Below are 27,980 nucleotides of genomic sequence, written 5' to 3' on the forward strand. Positions count from 1 at the left end.
CTAACAATTATATAGGATTGTATAGTTGGTATATTTGTACTTTCTCATATACCTGTTGACAGTATCCACCAAAAATTTATGTTCTCCATTCCATGCCATAGAGTTGCTGCCAGGTGGCAGCTGCCTAGGCAGAGACCACACTTCCCAGCTCTCCTCACATCTTTACGTGAGCATGTGATTAGTTCATGTCAATAGAAGGTAACAGAATTGTTTATCTTTTGTGGGTCAGGGATTTTTAAGAAGCTGGAATGCCTTCTCTACTCTCATTCATCATCCACTAACTGAATGTAGAGGACTCTGAGGCCATCGGGGAGGGCAGAGACATGAAATGGGAGGAGCCTGGGTCTCAACATCACCACTTGAAGAAAAGCTACACCCATCAACCAGGAATCCCTGCATTGATTTGTGAGTATTAAGCCACTGAAAGCAGATGATTTGTTATTGCAGTTAGCATCACTCTAGATCACTGTCAAGCAAGATGAGAATATTTCAAGAGGAAGCTATCACTATTACTTTCTCAATAAATATATGTACAACTTCTGTAAACTAAAAGCCTATCTTTCTAAAATACAGAAAATAAGTAATAACTATATATTTTCATGCTACTTTAAATATCAATAATCAAGACTGTCAGAACATAGATTAACGAATACTAAATTTAATTGGAAACAAGTTCATAAGACCACTGTCAACATTTCCATATTAAATTCCTACTGCGAGAAGTGCATAAAATGTAGAAGCTACTTTAATTTTTAGTGTTCTTATTAAAATAGAATTATATTACAAGCCATACAGGCGTTCACTTAATTTAATCAACAAAAGAAGTTTAATAAACATCTGACTAAACATTTTTCTTAATTAACAAATTTAAAACCTTAAAAAAACTAAAATTTAAAACATATTTCAACTAATTTATATTGATTCTAATATTATGTTTATCTATCAAAGTTAAAATGACTACACCTCAAATTTTAAATATAAGCAAATATATTATACTACAGAATGATTTGTAAAAATCACAGAGTTGGAAGGGACTTTGAGAGGCTTCTTATGAGACCATCTCTAATGTCTTGAGGTATTTTGTCAGTATTACTGACTCCATCATGTATAAATGCTAAAGCCACTTGAGAGTGAGTGTTACAAAGAAAAGCCTTCCATTATGATGAAAATTATAGGATAAAAATATGCCATCAACCTCTATAGTTTTCTCATGAACTTTTAAATACTGATTGTTTCTAATAGTGCCACCTTAGACTTGTGACTAAATGGAATTAACTGTATTTTAGGACCTTAGCATATATTAAAGGCAAGAAAGAATTACATTCTTATTTTCTATATGAGGAATCTGATACTAAGAAAGGTGAAATAACTTATTCCAGGTCATAAAACTAATGCATGTTAGAGCTGGGATCTAGATCCAAATCTGATTTCTGAGAATTTAACCATTATATTAACCTCCTCGCTGAGGTTGTTTTCTGGGTTGGTGTCAGTAACAATATATAGGGAGGCTCTGGAATGGATTAAGTGACCATCTGAAAGGGGTTCTTCAGCTTTACAAGGTAAAATTAATTAAAGATGTATTGACTAGTTCATTTATTATAAATGAAATGTCTAAAGGTATTTTATACACACACACACACACACACACACACACACACACACACACACACACACATATATTTTAAAGTACTTGCCATATGATATGGTTTGGCTCTGTGTACCCACCCAAATCTCATCTTGAATTGTAATCTCCATGTGTCAAGGGAGGGACCTGTAATCCCCATGTATCAAGGGAGGGAGGTGATTGGATGATGGGGACAGTTTCTTTCACACTGTTCTCGTGATTCTGAGTTCTTACAAGATCAGATGGTTTAATAAGCATCTGGCATTTCCTCTGGTTGCACTTCTCACTCCTGCTGCCTTGTGAAGAAGTTGCTTGCTTCCCCTTCTGCCATGATTGTAAGTTTCAGGAGGCCTCCCCAGCCATGTGGAACTGTGAGTCAATTAAAGCTTCTTTGTTTATAAATTACCCAGTCTCAGGTGATATCTTTATAACAGTGTGAAAACAAACTAATATACCATGAAATGCATAAGAATTGTTATCTGAATGACCATCAATTAAAAGTACTTGTATGAAGCCTGAGTCAGAGGCTTTGTGCCAGCAGTCATATTTTTTACATCATGTAGCAACAAATTCTTCATATATCTATTTTTGTCTAATAGGCTGTTAGTTTCTGGAGGGTAGGGAAGGGTCCTACTCATCTTTATAGCCCCAGTGTCAGGCTCACAGAAAGGGAGGTCCATAAATGTTTGGTGCATGGATACATTCCACGGATGTAATACTATTGTTATATCACTGGGTAAAAATACTCAAAAGTGGTAGACAAGCTTACTTATAATGGGGGATCAGATAAAGCAATCTTCAGATGTGGTAGTCCAGTGTACCGTCCTAAATTATTAAGAAATATGCATAAATAATTGATCATTATTAAAATAAGATTTAAATAGCTCCAAAGTCACCAAATAACCAGCACTACTAGTCCTTCTCACCAATATTCTCATATCCAAGTAACTTCCAAAGGTCTACTCATACATTTGGTTTTAAGTAACAGTTGAATCACTGTGATAATTCAAACCATTTTGACTAGTTTATTTTCTATATAGCTGGAGTTATATGTCAATCTACTCAAATTCTAGGTTTTGTTAAAATTATTTACATCAAACAAATACTATTTTTAGCTAAGCAAACCTTGTTTTAACTATTAGAGTATATAACTTTACTAAAGACAAATAAATATGATGGTAAGTGGCCTGTCTAACAGCTCACCCTTCCCTTCGGTCCCTAAACTGTAGAAGTGATTTTACCAGACTGGAATTTTTAGTCTTTGGAATGATGAGAATGCAGCCAAAGCCATGTTTCTAGGCACCAGATACCCAACAGAGGGATGGAGATTTTCATAGAGGTACCTGCTTAATACCAATGCTAAGTAACAAAGTGCAGGTGTGATCAAAGAAGACCTCTGGCCCTCTTAATATTGAGATCATTCATTTGATAGACATGTTCAGGTATGTGGCAGCTGGGTAAGACTTTACATCAGGTAAGCATTTTGTACTTTACAATATTCTTTGATACCAATTTCCCAATTTGCTTTTCATATAAATCCCAGAGACCTTATTTTCTCTACAGTTTTTACAATTGGTGAAACTGAGGCTCAGAGTATCAAAGCCCTGTCTGAGGTCACACAGCAGTGTGACCACTACCCTCCCCCCTCTACTTCTAACTCCCTGTAATCATTTTCTACTGCAGTAACCAATTTCTACACATTTAATGGCCTAAAATGACATAAATTTACTATCTTCTAGTTGTGTAATTCAGAAGTCCCACACAGGTCTTATTGTTCTGGAGGCTCTAGGGGAGAATTTGTTTCTTTGCTGTTCCAGGCCACTCACATTCCTTGGCTTATGGCTCCCAACTTCAAAGCCAGCAACATAATATATCCTGAATTCTGCTTCCACTGTCATATCTCTTTCTGACTCTTTTCTTCTGCCTCCCTCTTCCACTGTTAAGGAGTCATGTGATTGGACCCATTTGGATAATCCAGAATTAGCTCCCTGTTTTAAGGTTAGTTGATTAGCAACCTTAATTCTACCTGCAACTTTAATGCTCCTTTACCATGTGACCTAGTATATTCACACTTACAGGTGCTGGGGAATAGGATGTGAACATTTTTGAGGGCCATTATTCTGCCTACCCTATTCTTCCCTTAAGCTGCTTCTTCCCCTAAGACTAGGGCCTAATGGAAAACTGATTGGGATCAACTTTTGCAATTTGCCTAAAACTTGCTAAACGTTTAGCATGAAAAGTTTTATATATATATATGACACTATAATAAATATAATCTACTGAATGAAGAAAAAAAGTTGCTAGGGACCTTATGAAAAGTAGTTTTTGGGAGAAGCAACTATATGGACTGAACTAAATTCATATGTTGAATCTCCAATCCCCAGCGTGACTGTATTTGGAGACTGGATCTCTACGGAGATAATTAGGGTTAGATGAGGTTGTAGGGTTGGCAGGACACTGGTCTGATGGAACTGGTGTCCTTGTAAGAAGAGACACCAGAGATATCTCTCTCTGTGTGTACAAAGAGAAGAGGCCAGGTGAGGACACAGCCAGAGGTAGGCATCTAGAAGCCAGGAAGAGAATCTCACCAGAAACTAACCCTGATGGCACCTTGATCTTGGGACTTCTGTGAGAAAATACATTTCTGTTGTTTAAGCCATGTCTGTGGTGGTTTATTATGGCAGCCCTAACAGACTAATATAGCAACCAAATTTTGAAGGGAAAGAGTTTGACAAAAAGTATTTGTTAGTAAATCTAAATAAAGGGTCCTGGCAGCAAAGAAAATTACATACCTTCCAAATAAAAGAATTAACCCTCAGAAAGGTTACGAGCTTCCAAAGTACTTTGTGAAACCCCAAATAATTTATTTTAATATCTCGATGAAATGTGAAAAAAACATGCTTCATGCCTATGTTATACCTGTCATTGGTTAAACGAGGGGGAAAAAGGGCTTTGATGCTGAATATTCAGGTCTAGATGTTCCTTTTATTTTAGTGGGCTTTGCCATTCTGAATAACCCAAGCCAGTTGCCTGGTCTTTCATTTCATGATGATTTCTCACACAGTACTTCATATTCCTACATATCTTTGTAGGTATTTACAGAAAATCCCGAGCAAGCTGTCTCAGGTTCATGATCACCGCAACATCTCTGCTTCTGTCACAGGGCTTTTGACTGGCCAGAGAGTGGCACAGGTGTAGGTTTTGGTTACTGGTTTCCATCTGCAGTTGTGCAAATATTGTCATTTTAAATTCCTCCATTGGCAAGTAACAATAGTATAAAATAAGGAAGGGGACAGGGAACTAACAGCTGATAAACACTCATTATGTGCAAGGTATTTTGCTAGGTGCTTTTTACCCCAAATTTCACTCAATTCTCAAAACAATCTGGGGAGACAGATACAAATTATTATCCTTGTTTTTGTATGAGAATAGAGGGTAGAGAGTATTGAAATAACACCACCAAGGTCACACTCAAAAGTGGTTGCATAAACATTAGAAGTTAGCTCTGTCTGATTACTAAAGTGCTTATTTTTTCCCCCATCAATTGCTTCCGCAGACTGCCAACAACAGTATTCATTCAATAAATATTTATCATCCCTACAAATACCAGGCCCTGTGCTAGGTAATGAATATTCTCAACCAGTTGTCACATGGATGGTTACCGCTTTAAAGTGCAGTCTAGTTAATTTCAATACTTTACAACTCATTCACAGCTAAGAAGTGTTTGGTGGCAAAATATTTAAAAAGGTTCATATTTCATCTTTTAAGTCCTTTGTTGGTTTCTTCATTGTAGCCTCATTAAGAATAAAATGCCCAGAATTCTTATACATGCAAAAGAGAATGAGGAGCTTACACATATTCTCCTTATCTAGTCTGAAGTCAGTTGCATAGAAATTGCCCTGACACCTCATGCAGTGAGCCTTAGATCTTACTAATTTGTCAGTAGACATTTCCTCATTCACAGAAAATGAATCAAAGCCCCCAAATTAATGAGATCTTCAGAAGAAGGGTGTTAGGCAGTGTCCACTAAAAGCAAAAATAAGCCAGGTGCTTGCTCATGCCTGTAATCCCAGCACTTTGGGAGGCTGAGGTGGGTGGATCACCTGAGGTCAGGAGTTCAAGACCAGCCTGGCCAACATGGTGAAACCCCGTCTCTACTAAAAATACAAAAATTAGCCAGGTGTGATGGTGGGTGCCTGTAATCCCAGCTACTTGGGAAGCTGAGGTGGGAGAATCACCTGAGCCCAGGAGGCAGAGGTTGCCGTGAGCCGAGACTGAGCCATTGCACTCCAGCCTGGGTGACAGAGCAGGACTTCATCTCAAAAAAAAAAAAAAAAAAAAAAAAGCTAAAATAATTGTAAAGCATTTAGAAAAAGCTAAAAGTAGTACTTTTAAAATTTCTAATTCAGAAACCATTCCTTCCTCTCCATTCTCTCCTTTCCAACCTCCCTAATTTCTAATTGCATTAGATTTACCAAAGCTAGGCTCTACTTAGCAAATAAAGTTAGGGCATAAGAAATGATAATCTAAAATTCTTCTCTTTTGTGTTTTCCTTTGTTTATAAATGAGATGACACAATGTAACTGAAGCTTTTAACTAATACAATAGGCAGATAATACAATTTATTCACTTATAGATTATGAGCCATTCTTCCCTACTTGCAAACAAACTAACTGGCTATCTCAACCCAAGTACAGACATCATTTTAGGGCATTAATGAATTTTGACTGGAGAGAAATGAGAGAAACCATGCGTACTGGAACTTAGTTATGCTGTAGAGTCATAAAAACAAAGCTCTCACATACTGAACATCTCAGATGTAAGAAATTTGGGGTAGGGGTGTTCTCATTGTTTCTTTTGTTATTCCAACCTAATAGCTGCATCATTACTATTCATCATGGCAGAGTTCCTGTCATGTGCCAGCAATACACTCTAGAAGAAAAAGATTGCAAAGATGTGGCATGTGTCTTCCACACCACCTCTCCCTCTAAACCCACGGCAGACATCTCCAGCTGATCAAGGCATACATCACTGAAGCTGAATATGTCCTCAGAATTCTTCTCAAAATAATACTTGAGACAGCTATTATCAACAGATAGAGATGGCATGAGTTAAAATCTATTTCCCTTCCCTGTTCTAGACAGAAACTTTTGTTTTATTCAAACACATAGACTTTCTAGGTTCTACTGATATACATTTGTAATGTTCTAGGTATAATACTGCCTATGTGACAAAGAATGGAATTTATATTATGAGGAACAATATCTCAGATTTTAGGATCTGATATAAAGGCATATCAACCCAAATGAATGCATGGAGAATTACAAGCCAAATTTAAGTAACTTAAAAGCAAATGATTATATGTATTTGAAAAATCACCAACAGTATAATTCAGGGGTCCCCAACCCCTGGGCCATGGATAATTCAGGGGTCCCTAAGCCCCGGGCCATGGACTCGTAGTGTTCCATGGCCTGTGAGGAGCTCAGCTGCACAGCAGGAGGTGAGCTGTGGGCAAGCAAGTACTACTGCCTGAGCTCTGCCTCTTGTCAGATCAGTGGTGGCATTAGGAGCGCAAACCCCATTGTGAACTGCACATGCAAGGGATCGAGGTTGCATGCCCCTTATGAGAATCTAATGCCTGATGATTGAGGTGGAACAGTTTCATCCCAAAACCATCCCCCTGCCCCCGGTCCATGAAAAAAAATTATCTTCTACCAAATGGATTCCTCATGCCAAAAAGATTGGGAACTGCTGGTATAATTGAATATTCAAAGCAAGTAATGGACATAGACAATTTTGTATTATTTATGTAAATCACATGAAACATATATTTTACATATACTGTGAAGCGGCGTCTACTAGGCATCCTCTAAGATGGTTCCCAGTGATCCCCACCTTCTGGTATTCACACTCTTGGGTAGGAGCCTCTTACACTGAACCAGGGTTGGTCATATAGCAGAAGTGATGGTAGATCAGTCACTGTGACATTGGTTATAAAAGACACCATAGCTTTTGTCTTTCTCTCTCTCTGTCCTTTTGGTCCCTTACTTCAGGGAAGACAGCTGCCATACTGTGAGTAGCCCTATGTGTTCATGATATGGTGAGGAGGTGAAGCCTCCTGCCAATAACCTCATGAGTGAGCCTGGAACAAATACTCCAGCTGGCTCACTAAGCCACTCTTGAAGTCCCAGCCCTAACACAGTGACTACAACTTCATGAGAGACCCAGAGAGAAAGTGAGAGAGTCAGAATAATCCAGTGAAGCCACTCCTGGATTCAAATTAAGTAAGAAAATTGAGTAAGAAAATACATATTGGTTTAAGCTAAAATTTTGGAGAAATTTATTATGCAGATATAGAGTTAATACAAGTATGATAATAAATCACAGTGAATCTGAATCAACAGAAAGATAATAGAATACAAAAAAAGCAATTAGCAGCTATGTCTAATTTGTCATACATTCAGTTTTATTACAAACTTAATAACTCTCATAATAATTTTGTTACATTATATAACACGTATAAAGCATGTGAACTTTTAAGTGGAAACATACCAAAGACTACTATAAATCTGTAAGAGTATACAACTTCAAAGGGAAAAAGATAAGAAGTTGGGTAGAAAAATGGATCAAGTTAATCAGAAAATTTCATTATAGCATTCTCAAGATCATGGATAGTTTGTTATTAAATTTAAGAATGTTGCAACTCTCTCTCTAAGGAGAACATAAGAAAAAATTTCCTAGAATGAGTTTGTTATTAAATTTAAGAATGTTGCAACTCTCTCTCTAAGGAGAACATAAGAAAAAATTTCCTAGAATGCACAAATACGTTTTAAAACTATATAAATAATGTATTTTCTTTTTCACATATATATGAGGCAAGTGAGCAAGCTCTGCCCGCCTGCATATATGCATATACATATTGGTACACACACACACACAGAAACATATACACACACAGACATATATGTTTATTAATTCTATGAAACACTGGCTGTAGCAATGCCAACAGTGATTAAATTTGTTCATCCTAGGTAAAATGCTTTCTTCTCTTGCATCAGAATTTAAGTAGATGACAAAGTATTAATATATGTGTGATGGACATGTGGATGGGCAGGAATATTCAATGAGGATTATGTTCATCTGGACATTCTTAGGACACCACTGACAGTTATTCCCTTGCCAGTGGCTTGGCTTCCATCAGATGTAACAATTCAGTTTCTGGGAAGGCAGTGACAGATGCCAATTTCAGGGAAGAGATTATGTGTGTATAGACCATCATCCCTTCTGGTGTTCTGGGAGGGTGATTTCAGTCACTATTCTTAAGTAGAGGTGAGAGAGCAATGATCTGAGTCCATTACTTATTTCTTGCCTTCAAAGTATCATCTATATGGTAAATGAATCACTCTTACCTCAAAAGTTAACGCAGGCTATACAGACTGAAAATTTTTGTTAGGGTAGTAAGAGAACGAAGATTGAAACAAAACAAAAATGACAAACCAAAACTAAATAGTTCCAAAAAAAAGACATATAGTAGATGTCTGCTTATGCAAACTTTACTTATCTGGCAACATCACCTAGTTGAATGCAGCTAAGAACCATGAAGAAACTCCCACCAAAATGTGAAAGCAAGGGGAGGGAGTGAAGAGGGCTCACCTTTACTCAAAGTGTCTATTTTGGACCAGGTGCTATGATAGGCTCTTTACATGCACAAACTCCTTCATTCTGGACGGGAACCCTATCCTATGAAGGGCTAATATACTTCCCATTTTATAAATGGAGAAATTAAACCCAGAGAGGTTAAGTAAATGTGCCTGAGGTTTAGCTATTTTATTCAGCTATTTTGTGTAGACACTGTTATTTTAATTAAAGTTTCTCCAAGTCCAAAGCCCATGCTCTTCTTTCCCTGATACCAGATGGCCTTCCTGTAATCAAATCCACCTGCAACAGAACTTACGTATCACACTTGACTTACATAAGCACTCCTGCAGAACCCCATTCAAAGGCTATTTACAAGCAGTTCAAATTAGCCTTATTATCTGGCATCCGGTCTTCTCCAAATACAAAACTGGGGAAGAAGGTGACTTCTGGAGAGGGGGCAGAAGAGAATGGGCATGGGGAGAGAAACAGGGACACTGAGAGGTGCAAGAGATGACAGCTGTGTCTCTACTCTGTCTTATACATCTTAATATCCCCTGTAGAACTCACCGTATTGTGTATAATGATGGATGTTCATAAGGATTTTGTTCACTGGCCTCTGTATAAGAAGTCAGGGAAGTGTGTAACATATATTAAAGTAAGACATTCATCAATAACAGTTAAACTAAAATAAGTCTTGGTGCTTGAACAGGGTTAAGTTCCAACAAAAACAACAAAAAAACTAACTTATGCCAAACACTTCATTCCTTCATGAGGCTGAGTAAAAGAAGCAATGGTATATTGTTAGATTTTCTTATTTCTACTCTTTGACTTTTTTAATCTCTGGAAGACAACTTCTTATTCTTACAACCAAGTTTCTATTCTACTATTTTAAAATGAATAAAGTATAGAGCTCTTCCTAAATTGAGATCTGTTTAAAGTGTCTTTCTTGTCACATGTCAACATACTATATTAACATGAGGATATGGAGGTGGTGAGGCATGGTGTGTGTGTGTGTGTGTGTGTGTGCGCAGGTGGCTTTGAAGCCAGACAACACTGGACCTGAATCTTGGCTCTGCAAATTTACTACTGTGTGACCTTGACGAGTACAGCCTCTTTAACAGTTTCTCCTAATAAAATGGTAAGACAATGAAACCTACTATGGCCCTTTGGGGAATACATTTATTTTATCATCTCTTTTTCTGTTTTCCTTGTGTCAAGACTAACGTCAAGGCAAAAAAAATTGATGGACTTCCAAAACACACCCTTTGCGGGTATATTTTCTGAGCAAAGTAACGGGGTTAGGATAAATGTAGCATCTCTCTGTTCTTTCCACAGACACTGACTTGGTTCCCAGGGCAGCCAAAGGGCTTATTGACACCCTTTTGTCTCCTCTTCTGGTACTCTATTCTCCCGTATAGTGGGAGTCCAGCCCAAGGCTATTGTTCCAGGCTACAAAGAACAGTGGCTTAAGCTAGCTGGGTAACAGGTAAGGAGACAAATCAACTTTCTGGCTGACCATCTCTTGTTCCCGCTTTGTTCTCTGTTTTGGGTAACTGTGCCCCTAGTATTCTTTTCTCTTAAGGCACTAGTTAGATTCTGACATTCAGCTCTGGGTTAGGATATACTGACAGCCAGGTAAGTTTAGGTAAAGGAGTTCCCCACAGGGTCCAGACTCATTTACTGACATTTTTCAAAGGCTCCTGAATGCAGAACCCCAGTTAATAATGAATGCTAATTTTCCTTCTTTTAATCATGCATTTCTTTTGGGGACCTTCTAGGAGAAAGGCATGGCTCACGGCAAGATGCAGCTCACCACCATCATAATGCCATTCCAATAAGAGCCCAGCAACATCTACTTTCCACATTGTTAAGAGCATTAAATGATATAATGCATAGAGAAATACACCTAGCATATTCCTGACTATTAAGCACAAGCTAGTGCTCAGTAAATGCTCAGGCCCTCATCTTTTCCTTTATAAATTCATAAAGTTAATATCAAAAAGAGAGAAAGAAAGAAATTCAACACAGATATGAATGTACTTTTTCATTTTCCTGCCATTCCTACAGTACAGCGATTCAAAGCTTCCAGAAACTAAACATGATTAATCCTGCATACTAGAGAGCCCCTTCCAGAAGTGGTCTGATTCTGGAAGTAAAGAGTGTGGCACTAAATGTGATCTGCAAATGGAATTCCTGGGTCCTCTATGCCAAAAGTTCCTTTTCTTTCACATGTTATAAACAACACCTTTGCCTGATTAATCACTTCATGCTAGAGATTGCAAGAAAAAAATTCAGCATGAAAACACTAGAGAAAAAACTAGAGAAAACAGGTTTATCTCTAGCTTTTCCTTAAATTTTCTCAAATACAAAGCTTTTGAATCCTCAGTGTTTTTAATGGTCATATGATTGTTCAGGTTTTTTTTTCCCCCTCCATGATGGTTTCTCCATATTGTAAATTCATGACGGCTATTTATTGGGCATCTACTGTGTTCCAAGTTCTATGCTAGGTGCTTAACATTGAACAACTTTATAAAATAGGTAATATTCCCCTCAGTATATGATGTGAAAGCTGAGGTTAAGAGAGATGTAGGAACTGTGTAAAGTTGCAGGGCGTGAGAATCCAAAATCTGGATATTGCTTTGTAAAATATTTGCATGTTTGAAAGGGGATAGCAAAGACATGTCTCCCTTTTCCTCCCAAAATGCATACCAAGTATACTTTGTTAAAAGGATACACAAAGGAGTTCCCTGAGATCTTAGAAGTCTGCTGGGATTCCCCTTTGTGCTCTCAAAATGTCAATTCTGACATAAAAGGAATTTTCAGGAAACGGTAGAAGTTTATCACAGGGGCGGAGCAAGAGGGCCGAATAGGAACAGCTCCAGTCTCCAACTCCCAGCGCGAGCGACACAGAAGACCGGTGATTTCTGCATTTTCAACTGAGGTACTGGGGTCATCTCACTAGGGAGTGCCGGACAATCGGTGCTGGTCAGCTGCTGCAGCCTGACCAGCGAGAGCTGAAGCAGGGCGAGGCATCGCCTCACCTGGAAGCCAAGGGGGAAGGGAATCCGTTTTCCTAGCCAGGGGAACTGAGAAACACAACACCTGGAAAATCGGGTAACTCCCACCCCAATACTGCGCTTTAAGCAGACAGGCACACCAGGAGAATATATCCCACACCTGGCCGGGAGGGTCCCACGCCCACGGAGCCTCCCTCACTGCTAACACAGCAGTCTGCAGCGATCTATCTGCAAGGCAGCAGCGAGGCTGGGGGAGGGGCGCCCGCCATTGCTGAGGCTTAAGTAGGTAAACAAAGCCACTGGGAAGCTCGAACTGGGTGGAGCTCACAGCAGCTCAAGGAAGCCTGCCTGTCTCTGTAGTCTCCACCTCTGGGGACAGCGCACAGCTGAAGACCAACAGGGGAAGCAGCGGGGGCTGGTGCAGATGCGAACGACTCTGTCTGACAGCTTTGGGGAGAGCCGTGGATCTCCCAACGTGGAGGTTGAGATCTGAGAACGGACAGACTGCCTGCTCAGGTGGGTCCCTGAACCCTGAGTAGCCTAGCTGGGAGACATCCCCCACTAGGGGCAGTCTGACACCCCACACCTCACAGGGTGGAGTACACCCCTGAGAGGAAACTTCCAAAGGAAGAATCAGACAGGTACACTCGCTGTTCAGCAATATTCTATCTTCGGCAACCTCTGCTGCTGATACCCAGGCAAACAGGGTCTGGAGTGGACCTCAAGCAATCTCCAACAGACCAACAGACAGTCCTTCTGACTGTCAGAAGGAAAACTATCAAACAGGAAGGACACCTATACCAAAACCCCATCAGTACGTCACCATCATCAAAGACCAGAGACAGATAAAACCACAAAGATGGGGAAGAAGCAGGGCAGAAAAGCTGGAAATTCAAAAAATAAGAGCGCATCTCCCCCTGCAAAGGAGCGCAGCCCATCACCAGTAACGGATCAAAGCTGGTCAGAGAATGACTTTGACGAGATGAGAGAAGAAGGCTTCAGTCCATCAAACTTCTCAGAGCTAAAGGAGGAATTACGTACCCAGTGCAAAGAAACTAAAAATCTTGAAAAAAGAGTGGAAGAATTGACAGCTAGACTAATTAATGCAGAGAAGATCATAAACGAAATGACAGAGATGAAAACCATGACATGAGAAATACGTGACAAATGCACAAGCTTCAGTAACCGACTCGATCAACTGGAAGAAAGAGTATCAGCGATTGAGGATCAAATGAATGAAATGAAGCGAGAAGAGAAACCAAAAGAAAAAAGAAGAAAAAGAAATGAGCAAAGCCTGCAAGAAGTATGGGATTACGTAAAAAGACCAAATCTACGTCTGATTGGGGTGCCTGAAAGTGAGGGGGAAAATGGAACCAAGTTGGAAAACACTCTTCAGGATATCATCCAGGAGAACTTCCCCAACCTAGTAGGGCAGGCCAACATTCAAATTCAGGAAATACAGAGAACGCCACAAAGATACTCCTCCAGAAGAGCAACTCCAAGACACATAATTGCCAGATTCACCAAAGTTGAAATGAAGGAAAAAATCTTAAGGGCAGCCAGAGAGAAAGGTCGGGTTACCCACAAAGGGAAGCCCATCAGACTAACAGCAGATCTCTCGGCAGAAACTCTACAAGCCAGAAGAGAGTGGGGGCCAATATTCAATGTTCTTAAAGAAAAGAATTTTAAACCCAGAATTTCATATCCAGCCAAACTAAGTTTCATAAATGAAGGAGAAATAAAATCCTTTACAGATAAGCAAATGCTTAGAGATTTTGTCACCACCAGGCCTGCCTTACAAGAGACCCTGAAGGAAGCCCTAAACATGGAAAGGAACAACCGGTACCAGCCATTGCAAAAACATGCCAAAATGTAAAGACCATCGAGGCTAGGAAGAAACTGCATCAACTAACGAGCAAAATAACCAGTTAATATCATAATGACAGGATCAAGTTCACACATAACAATATTAACCTTAAATGTAAATGGACTAAATGCTCCAATTAAAAGACACAGACTGGCAAACTGGATAAAGAGTCAAGACCCATCAGTCTGCTGTATTCAGGAGACCCATCTCACATGCAGAGACATACATAGGCTCAAAATAAAGGGATGGAGGAAGATCTACCAAGCAAATGGAGAACAAAAAAAAGCAGGGGTTGCAATCCTAGTCTCTGATAAAACAGACTTTAAACCATCAAAGATCAAAAGAGACAAAGAAGGCCATTACATAATGGTAAAGGGATCAATTCAACAGGAAGAGCTAACCCTCCTAAATATATATGCACCCAATACAGGAGCACCCAGATTCATAAAGCAAGTCCTTAGAGACTTACAAAGAGACTTAGACTCCCATACAATAATAATGGGAGACTTCAACACTCCACTGTCAACATTAGACAGATCAACGAGACAGAAAGTTAACAAGGATATCCAGGAATTGAGCTCATCTCTGCACCAAGCGGACCTAGTAGACATCTATAGAACTCTCCACCCCAAATCAACAGAATATACATTCTTCTCAGCACCACATCGCACTTATTCCAAAATTGACCACATAATTGGAAGTAAAGCACTCCTCAGCAAATGTACAAGAACAGAAATTATAACAAACTGTCTCTCAGACCACAGTGCAATCAAACTAGAACTCAGGACTAAGAAACTCAATCAAAACCGCTCAACTACATGGAAACTGAACAACCTGCTCCTGAATGACTACTGGGTACATAACGAAATGAAAGCAGAAATAAAGATGTTCTTTGAAACCAATGAGAACAAAGATACAACATACCAGAATCTCTGGGACACATTTAAAGCAGTGTGTAGAGGGAAATTTATAGCACTAAATGCCCACAAGAGAAAGCAGGAAAGATCTAAAATTGACACTCTAACATCACAATTAAAAGAACTAGAGAGGCAAGAGCAAACACATTCAAAAGCTAGCAGAAGGCAAGAAATAACTAAGATCAGAGCAGAACTGAAGGAGATAGAGACACAAAAAACCCTCCAAAAAATCAATGAATCCAGGAGTTGGTTTTTTGAAAAGATCAACAAAATTGACAGACCACTAGCAAGACTAATAAAGAAGAAAAGAGAGAGGAATCAAATAGACGCAATAAAAAATGATAAAGGGTATATCACCACCGACCCCACAGAAATACAAACTACCATCAGAGAATACTATAAACGCCTTTACGCAAATCACCTAGAAAATCTAGAAGAAATGGATAATTTCCTGGACACTTACACTCTCCCAAGACTAAACCAGGAAGAAGTTGAATCCCTGAATAGACCAATAGCAGGCTATGAAATTGAGGCAACAATTAATAGCCTACCCACCAAAAAAAGTCCAGGACCAGATGGATTCACAGCTGAATTCTACCAGAGGTACAAGGAGGAGCTGGTACCATTCCTTCTGAAACTATTCCAATCAATAGAAAAAGAGGGAATCCTCCCTAACTCATTTTATGAGGCCAACATCATCCTGATACCAAAGCCTGGCAGAGACACAACAAAAAAAGAGAATTTTAGACCAATATCCCTGATGAACATCGATGTAAAAATTCTCAATAAAATACTGGCAAACTGGATTCAGCAGCACATCAAAAAGCTTATCCACCATGATCAAGTGGGCTTCATCCCTGGGATGCAAGGCTGGTTCAGCACATGCAAATCAATAAACGTAATCCAGCATATAAACAGAACCAAAGACAAGAACCACATGATTATCTCAATAGATGCAGAAAAGGCTTTTGACAAAATTCAACAGCCCTTCATGCTAAAAACACTCAATAAATTCGGTATTGATGGAACGTACCTCAAAATGATAAGAGCTATTTATGACAAACCCACAGCTAATATCATTCTGAATGGGCAAAAACTGGAAAAATTCCCTTTGAAAACTGGCACAAGACAGGGATGCCCTCTCTCACCACTCCTATTCAACATAGTGTTGGAAGTTCTGGCTAGGGCAATCAGGCAAGAGAAAGAAATCAAGGGTATCCAGTTAGGAAAAGAAGAAGTCAAATTGTCCCTGTTTGCAGATGACATGATTGTATATTTAGAAAACCCCATTGTCTCAGCCCAAAATCTCCTTAAGCTGATAAGCAACTTCAGCAAAGTCTCAGGATACAAAATTAATGTGCAAAAATCACAAGCATTCTTATACACCAGTAACAGACAAGCAGAGAGCCAAATCAGGAATGAACTTCCATTCACAATTGCTTCAAAGAGAATCAAATACCTAGGAATCCAGCTTACAAGGGATGTAAAGGACCTCTTCAAGGAGAACTACAAACCATTGCTCAGTGAAATAAAAGAGGACACAAACAAATGGAAGAACATACCATGCTCATGGATAGGAAGAATCAATATCGTGAAAATGGCCATACTGCCCAAGGTTATTTATAGATTCAATGCCATCCCCATCAAGCTACCAATGAGTTTCTTCACAGAATTGGAAAAAACTGCTTTAAAGTTCATATGGAACCAAAAAAGAGCCCACATTGCCAAGACAATCCTAAGTCAAAAGGACAAAGCTGGAGGCGTCACGCTACCTCACTTCAAACTATACTACAAGGCTACAGTAACCAAAACAGCATGGTACTGGTACCAAAACAGAGATATAGACCAATGGAACAGAACAGAGTCCTCAGAAATAATACCACACATCTACAACCATCTGATCTTTGACAAACCTGAGAGAAACAAGAAATGGGGAAAGGATTCCCTATTTAATAAATGGTGCTGGGAAAACTGGCTAGCCATAAGTAGAAAGCTGAAACTGGATCCTTTCCTTACCCCTTATACGAAGATTAATTCAAGATGGATTAGAGACTTAAATGTTAGACCTAATACCATAAAAATCCTAGAAGAAAATCTAGGTAGTCCCATTCAGGACATAGGCATGGGCAAGGACTTCATGTCTAAAACACCAAAAGCAACGGCAGCAAAAGCCAAAATTGACAAATGGGATCTAATTAAACTAAAGAGCTTTTGCACAGCAAAAGAAACTACCATCAGAGTGAACAGGCAACCTACAGAATGGGAGAACATTTTTGCAACCTACTCATCTGACAAAGGGCTAATATCCAGAATCTACAAAGAACTCAAACAAATATACAAGAAAAAAACAAACAACCCCATCAAAAAGTGGGCAAAGGATATGAACAGACATTTCTCAAAAGAAGACATTCATACAGCCAACAGACACATGAAAAAATGCTCATCATCACTCGCCATCAGAGAAATGCAAATCAAAACCACAATGAGATACCATCTCACACCAGTTAGAATGGCAATCATTAAGAAGTCAGGAAACAACAGTTGTTGGAGAGGATGTGGAGAAATAGGAACACTTTTACACTGTTGGTGGGATTGTAAACTAGTTCAACCATTATGGAAAACAGTATGGCAATTCCTCAAGGATCTAGAACTAGATGTACCATATGACCCAGCCATCCCACTACTGGGTATATACCCAAAGGATTATAAATTAGTCTACTACAAAGACACATGCACACGTATGTTTATTGCGGCACTATTCACAATAGCAAAGACTTGGAATCAACCCAAATGTCCATCTGTGACAGACTGGATTAAGAAAATGTGGCACATATACACCATGGAATACTATGCAGCCATAAAAAAGGATGAGTTTGTGTCCTTTGTAGGGACATGGATGCAGCTGGAAACCATCATTCTTAGCAAACTATCACAAGAAGAGAAAACCAAACACCGCATGTTCTCACTCATAGGTGGGAACTGAACAATGAGATCACTTGGACTCGGGAAGGGGAACATCACACACTGGGGCCTATATGGGGAGGGGGGAGGAGGGAGGGATTGCACTGGGGAGTTATACATGATATAAATGATGAATTGATGGGTGCTGACGAGTTGATGGGTGCAGCACACCAACATGGCATAAGTATACATATGTAAGAAACCTGCACGTTATGCACATGTACCCTAGAACTTAAAGTATAAAAAAAAAAAAAAATAAATAAATAAATAAATAAATACATAAATAAAAAGAAGTTTATCTCAGCGCTCTGTCCAGGGCAAAAGTAACCAGTTCAGCACTAGGAAATGTATTCCCGTTCAGGCTTTCAAGGCTGGGTCTTTATCAGTGACAGTCTAGTGTAGTAGTAGAATCTTGGGGTCAGAAGACTTTGATTCTAGTTCTGACTTGCTAATTAAGTAGTGATAGATTTTTTGGTAACTACTCAAGGCTCTTATTTTCTTCATCTATAAAACAGAACAAATGACAAGGTACACATACCTCAAGGGGTTTTTCTGAGAATCCACTGAGGTAAGGTTTGTTCATATACTGTCCTATTTATCTCAAGTTATTTACTGTCTGTTTTTCCTATTATGTAAATTCTATGCTATCAAGAAACCAGTCTATATATTTCACCACTCTGTCTCCAGGGTGTGGTACACTGCCTGACAAACAGCAAATGCTCAAAAAATAGTTGCAGAATGAACTGTGTGCATTTTAAAGCATTAAAAAATGTTGATTATTAGTATTATTGTTAATAACTTTTAAAGATATACAAAATGGATTTTTTTGTTAGGTATTAACTTTTCATAAACGTTAATACTATTAGCCAGCAAGTGAATTTAGGCAGCCAGCATTTAAGTTCAAATGATGATCCTGTTCCAATTTTTTGATGTTTCCCTAGAAATTATTACCAGGATTTTTCCCCCAAATGATATCTGATATTAGCATTTAAATCACATGAAATGAAAATGGTGAGGCTTCATTTCTTGTTACTAATTTTTGTAACCTCCAAGAAGGTTTCTTAGTTTTGCTGATTATTCTGCAACTTCCAGGTTCTCTCCAGATGTGAAGAAAATTGCTTACTTGGTTGAGATGCTTGTACTTACTTGATGAAGTACTTGATTCCATCTGCTGTGTAAGCTTCCTCCCACCCATAAGGTAAACCTAGAGTGAAAGGAAATCAAAAATATATTTAATAAGATGATAAAGATAACTTTATTTCCTGGACACAAACCTCCCTCATCTTTACAATTATTTGAGCACATTTCTTGTACAAAATAATTTTCTAGAAAGGGGGAATTAAGACAATTCAGATGAGCTTTCATACTCAGCATCTTTAGAACACAATAAATAAGTCTTGAGCAGTTAACAATCTGCTTTAGTTGCAATAACTGGATTATGACTTGTCATTTACATGTGGTGAGCATTTTTGTCAGCAGGATTCAAGCAAAAATTTGTGTTGCAGTGGATGGTTTTTGCCTGAAGGCAGAAGGATGGACAAGATGGCCTCTGCTTGTCTATTCTGGCTCAAAGTTTCTTTAATTGGCTCCCTTTACATTCTTTCACTCAGCTCCACAGGGAATCAGACATGTGTGCCAGATCAGCAGGGGTTTGAAAGTAGCTTTTGGACAAGACAAAATTCCTTATTAAGTTTGAAAGTTTAGCAAAGCGATTTACAATGGATTGTGGCATTTTACTTTGTTAATTAAGAATTTTGTGCACTAAACATAAACGGCCAAACAATTTGCTAAACTTAGCTTCCATTTCTGTAATGGGATTGAGAATAGTTAGCTATAAAGAGATGTGGATTGACGTAAGCAAGCAATATTTGGCCATATTTCTGTAAATGAGTACATTTTGGCCCTCATCATACTAAGAGAACAGCCCCAAGTTGAGGCAGCCACATTTTCCTACATTCTGATTTTGGGTGGTACGTTTCCAGAACACAGTGGTTTCTGCCCCTCTGTTCCATCCAAGTACTGCTAAGGATTTTAATCCAATTTTTGGATCAGTTCTTTGACACTGGCTTATCACGACTCAGGCAGCCTACCTCTTTGGAAAGTAACTGAGCTTTAACAACAAATCATTGACTTCCTTTCCCCAAGTCTCAGCAAGGGGCAGAGCAAAAGTGCAGGAATGGCAACTCTTTTTGCTTGTTTGTTTTTAGAGACAGGGCTTCTCTTTGTTGCCAAGGCAAGAATGCAGTAGCGCAATCATAGCTCACTGCAACTCTGAACTCCTGGGCTCAAGTGATTCTCCCTCCTCAGCCTCCCAAGTAGCTGGAACTATAGGTACGTGCCACCACTCTTAATTTTTTTTTTTTTTAATTTTTTTGTAGAGACCAGATCTCCCTATGTTGCCCAAGCTGGACTCAAACTCCTGGCCTGAAGTGATCCTCCCACCTTTGCCTCCCAAAGTGCTAGAATTATTGTTGTGAGCCACTGTGCTTTGCCTAACAGTAACTATTTGAATGAAATAAAATCTTACTCTAATGCCATTTGCTTCTTGCGAATAGTCTTTGAGAAGCAACTCTAAGGATGATGTTTTTGTAATTATGAAAAATAAGAAATATACTTTGCATTATGTTTATTTCCAGTCTTTTACCACAAGTCATACACACCTTGAGCAAAAATTCTGTAACTATTTCCTTTGTATATTAACACAGGCCACCTTGGAGTTTCTAGTCTCTCTTTATGAATAAATGTTCCTCTTGTAAGTAGAAAATAAGCACTTCCTAGAGCTTAGCATAAGCAAATGACTGGCTTCCTAAAAGCCCCTGAGTGACTCTCACTATATGTCTCCTCTAGTGTCCACTGCAAGCACATGCTCAGCCAGATGCGCCATGATAAACTGCTCTGCTGTACCAGTTCAAGTAGATTTATTTTCTGTCTTCATGCTTTCTGCATCTTCTTTTATATACTACTTCATTCATCACTGACAAGCCCCTCACCTGGAGGAAAGAAACTGATGACTGTACCTAAGAACCTTGCTTTCATGACAAAAATGCTCAGAAATACCAGGATTTCCAATCAGTAAGACAAAGGCAGCTAACAGTTAAGTAGGAAGTTATTCTAATGTGACTACAATTTTCGTCTGCTAAATAATTTGATCAGTACAATTGTATCTGTCCTTCTAATTTCTTAAGTTACAGATGTTTTCTAATAAAAAATAAAGAAAAATGGACACTTTCAAGACAGTATCTTTTAATCTACAGTATCATTTGAAAATCGACATTAACACTGGATTACTACATCCCCTGTGCCATCAGAATAGAATTTCTGCCTTGATTACTTCTTTACAATTATTAAAAAAGAATTATAACTTTATAACAGACTTATAAAGGTACTAATTCATAGGCATTTAAGTCACAATGGTTATTCAATGACTGCAGCCATAAAGCTATCCCTGGATATTAAATAATATGTACAGCTTATTTTAGAAGATGTTCTCTGTTCTGAGAAAATAAGTGTTTCTTTTTAGGAGATTCAATAGTTTCTTATAGTTCATGCAGATTTCATAAAATCTATTACATAAAAGACAGACTTAGAGACTAAAATGATAGTAATTAATCTCTCAGTGATAGTTCAGTAATAGAAAACAATCACTGTCCAATTATAAGCTAAAAAACACAAATAGCCTACCTTATACAAAAATAGGACTTCTGATTCCCACCAGCTTATTGATGAACTCAGTTTTCCATTAGTAAAGGTTTCATTTCTTCATAATAAGTGATTTGGATATAACTAACATTATCTAAATACTTTTCCATAATAATTTTTGTTCCAAACATTAAAATCTTCCCACATTTATCACATCTTTATACTTGGAAATATACAATGCTTCAATTTTTTTTTCATATTTGCTTTAAAAATGTTATGACAACCATAACCACCTGAAATTGCTTTTGATTAGAAGTATTGTCTATGAACCCTCCCATAACATTCTTTCCATCAGTGATCATCTGTTTTGAATCAATAACTTCATAGTGATGACTCCAAAATCTTCATGAGTATCTTGCCAAAGTAAGAGTCTTAAACACATTCAACTTAGAATAGTGGCTGTTACCTAAAACTCAACATATTCAAAACCAAAGTCATTACGTTTGCAGACAAAATAGTTTCCTTTCTGATTTCCCAGTCTATTTATGTATCAAATATTGTCTTTGCCATATCTGGCCCATGTATCATTCATTAAATATGTATTGATCCTTTATTATGTGTTCAGCATTTTGCTAGATGCTCAATATACAATGATAAACAAATAGACATGACCCTTGATCATATGAAGCTTGAAATCGACATAAAGATGTTATTAAAAATAGGAATAAGTTCTATGAAAAAAATATGGAATACGATGAAGGTAAGTCATAGCACAGAAAAAGGCTGAACTCCCTAATGCAGAAAGAATTCCTACAAATCGATAATAAGATCAATAACAGACAACAAAATAGGCAAAACGTGAAACATTTAGGGCATAAAACACAAATGAACACATATGAAAATGTTTAACTTCATGCTTAATTAAATAAATAAAAAGCTATTATGAAATACCATGTTCATTTATCAGATTAGCAAACATTAAAAAGTAGCTGAATCAGACACAGCATTGATGGTGTGAAGAGATAGTCATTCTCATATTGACAGAAGTATTAAGTATAACACACTTATGAGGAGAAACTTGTAAATACCTATCTAAAATTTTCAATGCTAATAATAATGAATTGACATTTATTGAGTAGTTAGACTCTAGACACTGTCGTAAGCACCATACATGTACCAATTCACTTAATCCTCATGAATAATCTATGAGAAGTACTGCTATTATCCCTATTTTAGCAATAGAGAACTGTGGCACAGAAAATTTAAATAACTTTCCCAAGGTCACACAGCTAGCAGGGGAAGGAGCCTGGACTCTTCATCACTATGTTGAATGATCTCCATATAGCTTAATCTAGCAATTTTTCTTGTAGAAATTTATCCTATAGATATGTTTGATTGACAAGATTGTTCATTGTAAAAACAAAAAATTGGAAATAATCTAAATAACCACCAACGGGAACTGATTAAATAAAGATACTGTAATAACAGAGCCAGATGTATTTGAAAAACATTTGTTAGTGTTATAAAATTGTTACAAACTCAAATACGTTTAACTTTTAGCATCCAACATGCTGAGCAGAGCAGAAGGAGAGAGGGAGGGAGGGAGGGAGTGTGGAGGTGTGGGGGGAGATATCTCTAACTCACAATTAATAAGGCTTTGCTAAAGAATATAACATTCATCACATAAATGGAATTTTCACTTGATTTGCAGCCAGAAAATCTGAATCCATATGTAATGTTCTTCAATTGCAAGCTGAATAACCATGGGAAAGTAATAATCTTATGGAATCTGAACTTTCTATGTAAATAGATTTGTCATTTATATAGTAGTGATGATAATAGCTACCATTCTAGCTTAGGGGGTTAGCATGATACTCTTATTAGATAACATGTAACTACACAATGATATACAAAAGCAGACAATTGTTATTAATTGTAATGAAATTAACAGCCCTTTCTTCATTGCTTGTGGTTCTGGTGATATAGAGTATTTTGGAAGCTTAACATAGGAAAGTGTTTATAGGGGAAACCTCCATTAAGGCGTAAGCACATTTTTTTTTTTTTTTTTTTTTTTTTTTACAATCCTTTCCTCAATCTCTGTTTTTACTCATGATAACATTCAGAAATAGAATAACAGAAACTAGTGGGACACTCTGACCCTGATCCAGTAGTGTGATGGTAAATGTTTTAACAACCAGCTCTTAGGGGTGGGGGCAAGGCTTGATTTGCAACATTTGCTCAGTTTCATAGTGTAAATACTATACCATGCCTATTTTGAGCTACCAATATGATGTCACCGAATACGGAGATGGGAAGAAATGCATAGTAATACACCATGATATATAATTCTTAGATAACAATAGGTGTAAATAATCTCAAGAACAAAGACAACAGTAAAATGCAAATAAATAATTAGGAAGTGGTTAGTTTTTAAAATACTTATTACCATTTCTTTTAATATACTTTTCAGTTTAAATATTTTAATTATTAATAATGACTGTGTTTGAAAATTGGCTCACAAAATTCTTGTAAGCCAGTAGAAGCCAGCTCAAACATACTACTGTGGCTACCCACTTCTTAGCTCCCTGGTCCCGTTACACAGAAAGTTCCAAAAATCAAAGGACAGCAATGCTGTTTTACCTAATAGAAGATTACATGAAATTGATAGCAGCTTCCAAAGGTGTAAAGAATTGCTGCCCTAACAATAAACTATGTTTATCAGATGTTTACATAGTGCTTTCTACTATTTCTGACATTCTTCTAGGTAGTATATAAATATTATTAATTCATTGTACCATCACAACAATTTGAGATAGATACTGTTATTAACCTCATTTTGCAGAGAGGAAACTGAGGGATAAAGAGGTTTAAATAACTTGTCCATTGTCACACTGCTGATAGTGCAGTCATGATTTGAATGTAAGCATTCGGACGCCAGAGCCTATGCTTTTAAGCACTGTGGTGTTGCTTCTTTTCCCTAACTCCTGTTTGCACTGCCAACAGTCAAAATTAAAACAATCAGATAATACTTTTGCCTAACTCTTTGAAGAACACAAAAAGTAAACTAGATTCCCAACGTCTCAATTTGTGCATTATTATCCAGAGCAATGCTCTTTTAAAAGGAACTGAAATAATTTCTAGGCTTCAACACAAAGTAGTCTATTTTAGAGACATTACATGTTTACAATTGTACAAGTTAATTTGTAGGTCTGAACTGCACTGCCAATTTAAAAAGAACTACTAGCTAATTTTCCTATGAAAAAGGAATCTATTATACTGAGAGATGGTTGCCATCTATAAATAACCAAATAATGCAGTATTTCAACTATTAAAATCATTTCAACTATTAAAATCATTCAACCATTAAAATCACTAATAAAATCAAAATAATTGAAAAAATGTATATATTTTCTGAATTGTGATTTAAACACTGCTTACTATTGGCCTTGCAAAAATGCTGTGTTTTAACAAACATGATTTTGGACCTGTGACTTGATTGTTTTACCACCTGGTTATATACATCATTGTTGTCTGAGACAAAAAAAGCAAATGACGTATATACATATATAATTTTACACATTTTGTGCATCCCAAATTCAAAAGTTAAAATGTTAATGTAATTAGATATGAGCTATTTCTAGTTAGAATTCACTTACCTGGCAATTGAAAAGCTATAATATATTAAAGGAAGAACAGTGTAAAAAACTTCTAGAGGTTATTTGGTGGTTCACAGTCTGCTTTATCTGTCTGTCGCTATTTTTTTTGCCAACATATACTACACGAGTTACCAGTAAAAGAGAAAGGGAAATGCCAACATTCATTTTCTGCATTTATCTTCCCAATAGATGCAGAATTCAGTGTTTTTTACAGTTGGAGTTCTCTCCCTCTCAGTTAAATTATGGAGTCACTTCTTTGAATTCTGATGTACAGACATTCAAGGGGCCAGTTTAATTGTTTTCTCTTACATTGCTAACTCTGATCCCATGACCCAGACTGAAGATGAGAATGTGGGATTTCCCCAGCAGTTGTTTCTGGGCATTTATATTATATAACGCTGGGGGAATGATCTGGGCTAAGGCACTTTGATTTGATTTGCTTAAAAGCAGTAATATACAACGGACTTTATTCTGTGCACTAATGAAACTCAGTATAAAACTTGCTGAAGCTTTCCTCACTAGAGTGTGAGATCAGCCTAAAGACAGAGCTGAATAATAGGATGAAATGATCTTCTCATACTCTGTCCTGCCAACAACCTTTGGTTATGATTAGTCATCTAATAAATTTAATCAATGTAGACAGTAATGATGAATAATACATCTGACTCTCCTCACCCCAACTTCTTATTTTTAAAGGGACCCCCCCACCCCATACATCAATTTCTCCAGAAATTCTGAAGTTATATATAATTGCTTTGGATGAAATAACAGATCTTCATTTCACAACTCAAATGAAAATTTGATCCCAATTTTGTTTTACAGTAAAGCATTTTTTTTGGCATCTACTGTACATCAACTGCTAAGCTAAACACTTTAAATTTGTTATGGTAAGAGATGGTTTTCACTGGTTATCTCATAGTACATTTCATATAAAATAACTGTGTACTTCATTAAAAAAAAAAAAAAAAAAAAGCCTTTCAGTACATTCACCCTATCCTCTTGTAGCTGAAGACCTTGCTTCTTACCTCACTGAGAACACAGAAGCATCAGGAAGAGAACTTCTAGATTCCCACCACAACATCCACCACCAAGTCACATACTCCGCCTTTCTCTGTGATCATACCTCATGCATTCCTTCCATCTTACTTACTCAAAGCTTCAATCCAACAATTGTCTGCTTTCTTCCCTAACATCTGTGTTCCCTCCCTGTACTTGGTTACTACCATGGGCATAAAAATGAGCTGTAATTATCTTCTATCTTAAAAAAAATTAAAAGCAAAACTTTGTCTTGCCCTCACATTTCCTTGCAGCGACTACTCCATTTCTCTGCTCTACTTTATAACAAAACCTTACAAAAATAGATTTATCTACATTCAATTCCCCTCTTTTCATTCATTCTCTTTTAAATCAACTCTAGTGAGGCTACCATTTGCCCTATGCCACTAAAACATCTCTTGTCACTTTATGTCCAGAAGTCAATTTTCAGTCCTCAGCTTCCTTCACTTTTGACTGTATGTGATGCTGTTGATCACTACCTCCTTGGAACAGTTTATTCGACTGCAAAGACACAGCTTTCTGTAGGTTCTCCTCTGTCACTGGCTGTTTCTTCTCTGCTCATTTGCTAGTTTCTTCTCATCTCCCCAATCTCTAAAAGTTGGACTGCTCCAAGGCTTGGTTCTTCAACTCCTCTCTGTCCTTCCTTTCTGTTCTTTTCCTGCTTACACTCATTTGTTAGGTGATCTCATCCAGTTTCTATTTAAATACTATTCATACGCGACCCAGAATTCTCTATCCCCAGTCTGGACCTCTCTCCTGATTTCCAAACTGGCAAATTCAGGTGCATGCCCTCTCTTCCTTTGTCATTGTATCACTTTTAAACTGAAGGTGCCCATTACTGATTTCCTGACTCTTCACCCAAACCTCGCCTCTCAGCTTTCCCCATCAATTTCTATCCTTCCAGTTGCTCAGGCCTAGGACACATCCTTGACCCTTTTCATTCTTTTACATCCCATATGTAATCAACCAGTATATCTGGTGGCTTTGTCTTCAAATTAGTTACAGAATTTGACCACTTCCCAAACCTTTTAGCATTATTAAGTTGGTCCATCCCCTACCTAGATTATTCTGATGGCACTGTAACTGGTATCCCTGCCACAGTCTACTTTCAAACTAGTAGGCAGCATCACCAAAAAAACAAAAAGTCAGATTATGTTCCTTCTATATGATCTGCCTCCCCCATCTCCAACTTCTCTGACTTCATTTCTTAATTCTTTATGTTCAATGTGTTGTAGCTGCATTGGTCTCATACTGTTCCTTGAACATAACAAGTATGTTCCTGCTTCAGGGCCTTTGCACTTGCTAGCCCTTCTGCCTAGAGAGCTGTTCCCTTTGAATGCATGGCTCACTCTGTCATTTCCTTTCAGGGTCTGCTCAGATGTCATTCAATCAGTGATCCTTTCCCTAGTCACTCATAAAAGAGCCAGCTCCCTTCCTCTCCAACCTCTGACGCTCATTATCCCCCTCAACCTGGTTTCTTTTCTCTCTCTTTCCTCACTAGGATGCAAATTCCATAAGAGGAGGTACTGTTCATTCATTGTTTCACTGCCAGTATTCTTGAGCACATGATAGGCTCTTACGTTGCTGAATTAAGGGATCAATGTT

At 37.8% G+C, this 27,980-nt stretch overlaps 1 protein-coding gene across 2 annotated transcripts in view; it reads right to left on the minus strand.

Annotated features, from left to right (window-relative positions):
- STXBP4 (syntaxin binding protein 4) overlaps positions 1-27,980 on the minus strand; it is a 205,396-nt gene that overhangs the window by 10,144 nt on the left and 167,272 nt on the right. For both annotated transcript variants that reach the window (XM_010357439.2, XM_030922854.1), the window contains one exon: positions 19,171-19,228. In XM_010357439.2, the coding sequence (XP_010355741.1) occupies positions 19,171-19,228 (58 nt within the window). The remainder of the gene's footprint in view (positions 1-19,170; positions 19,229-27,980) is intronic.

This window comes from Rhinopithecus roxellana, chromosome 19, assembly GCF_007565055.1.
Source record: "Rhinopithecus roxellana isolate Shanxi Qingling chromosome 19, ASM756505v1, whole genome shotgun sequence".
In the NCBI taxonomy this organism is placed as follows: domain Eukaryota; kingdom Metazoa; phylum Chordata; class Mammalia; order Primates; family Cercopithecidae; genus Rhinopithecus; species Rhinopithecus roxellana.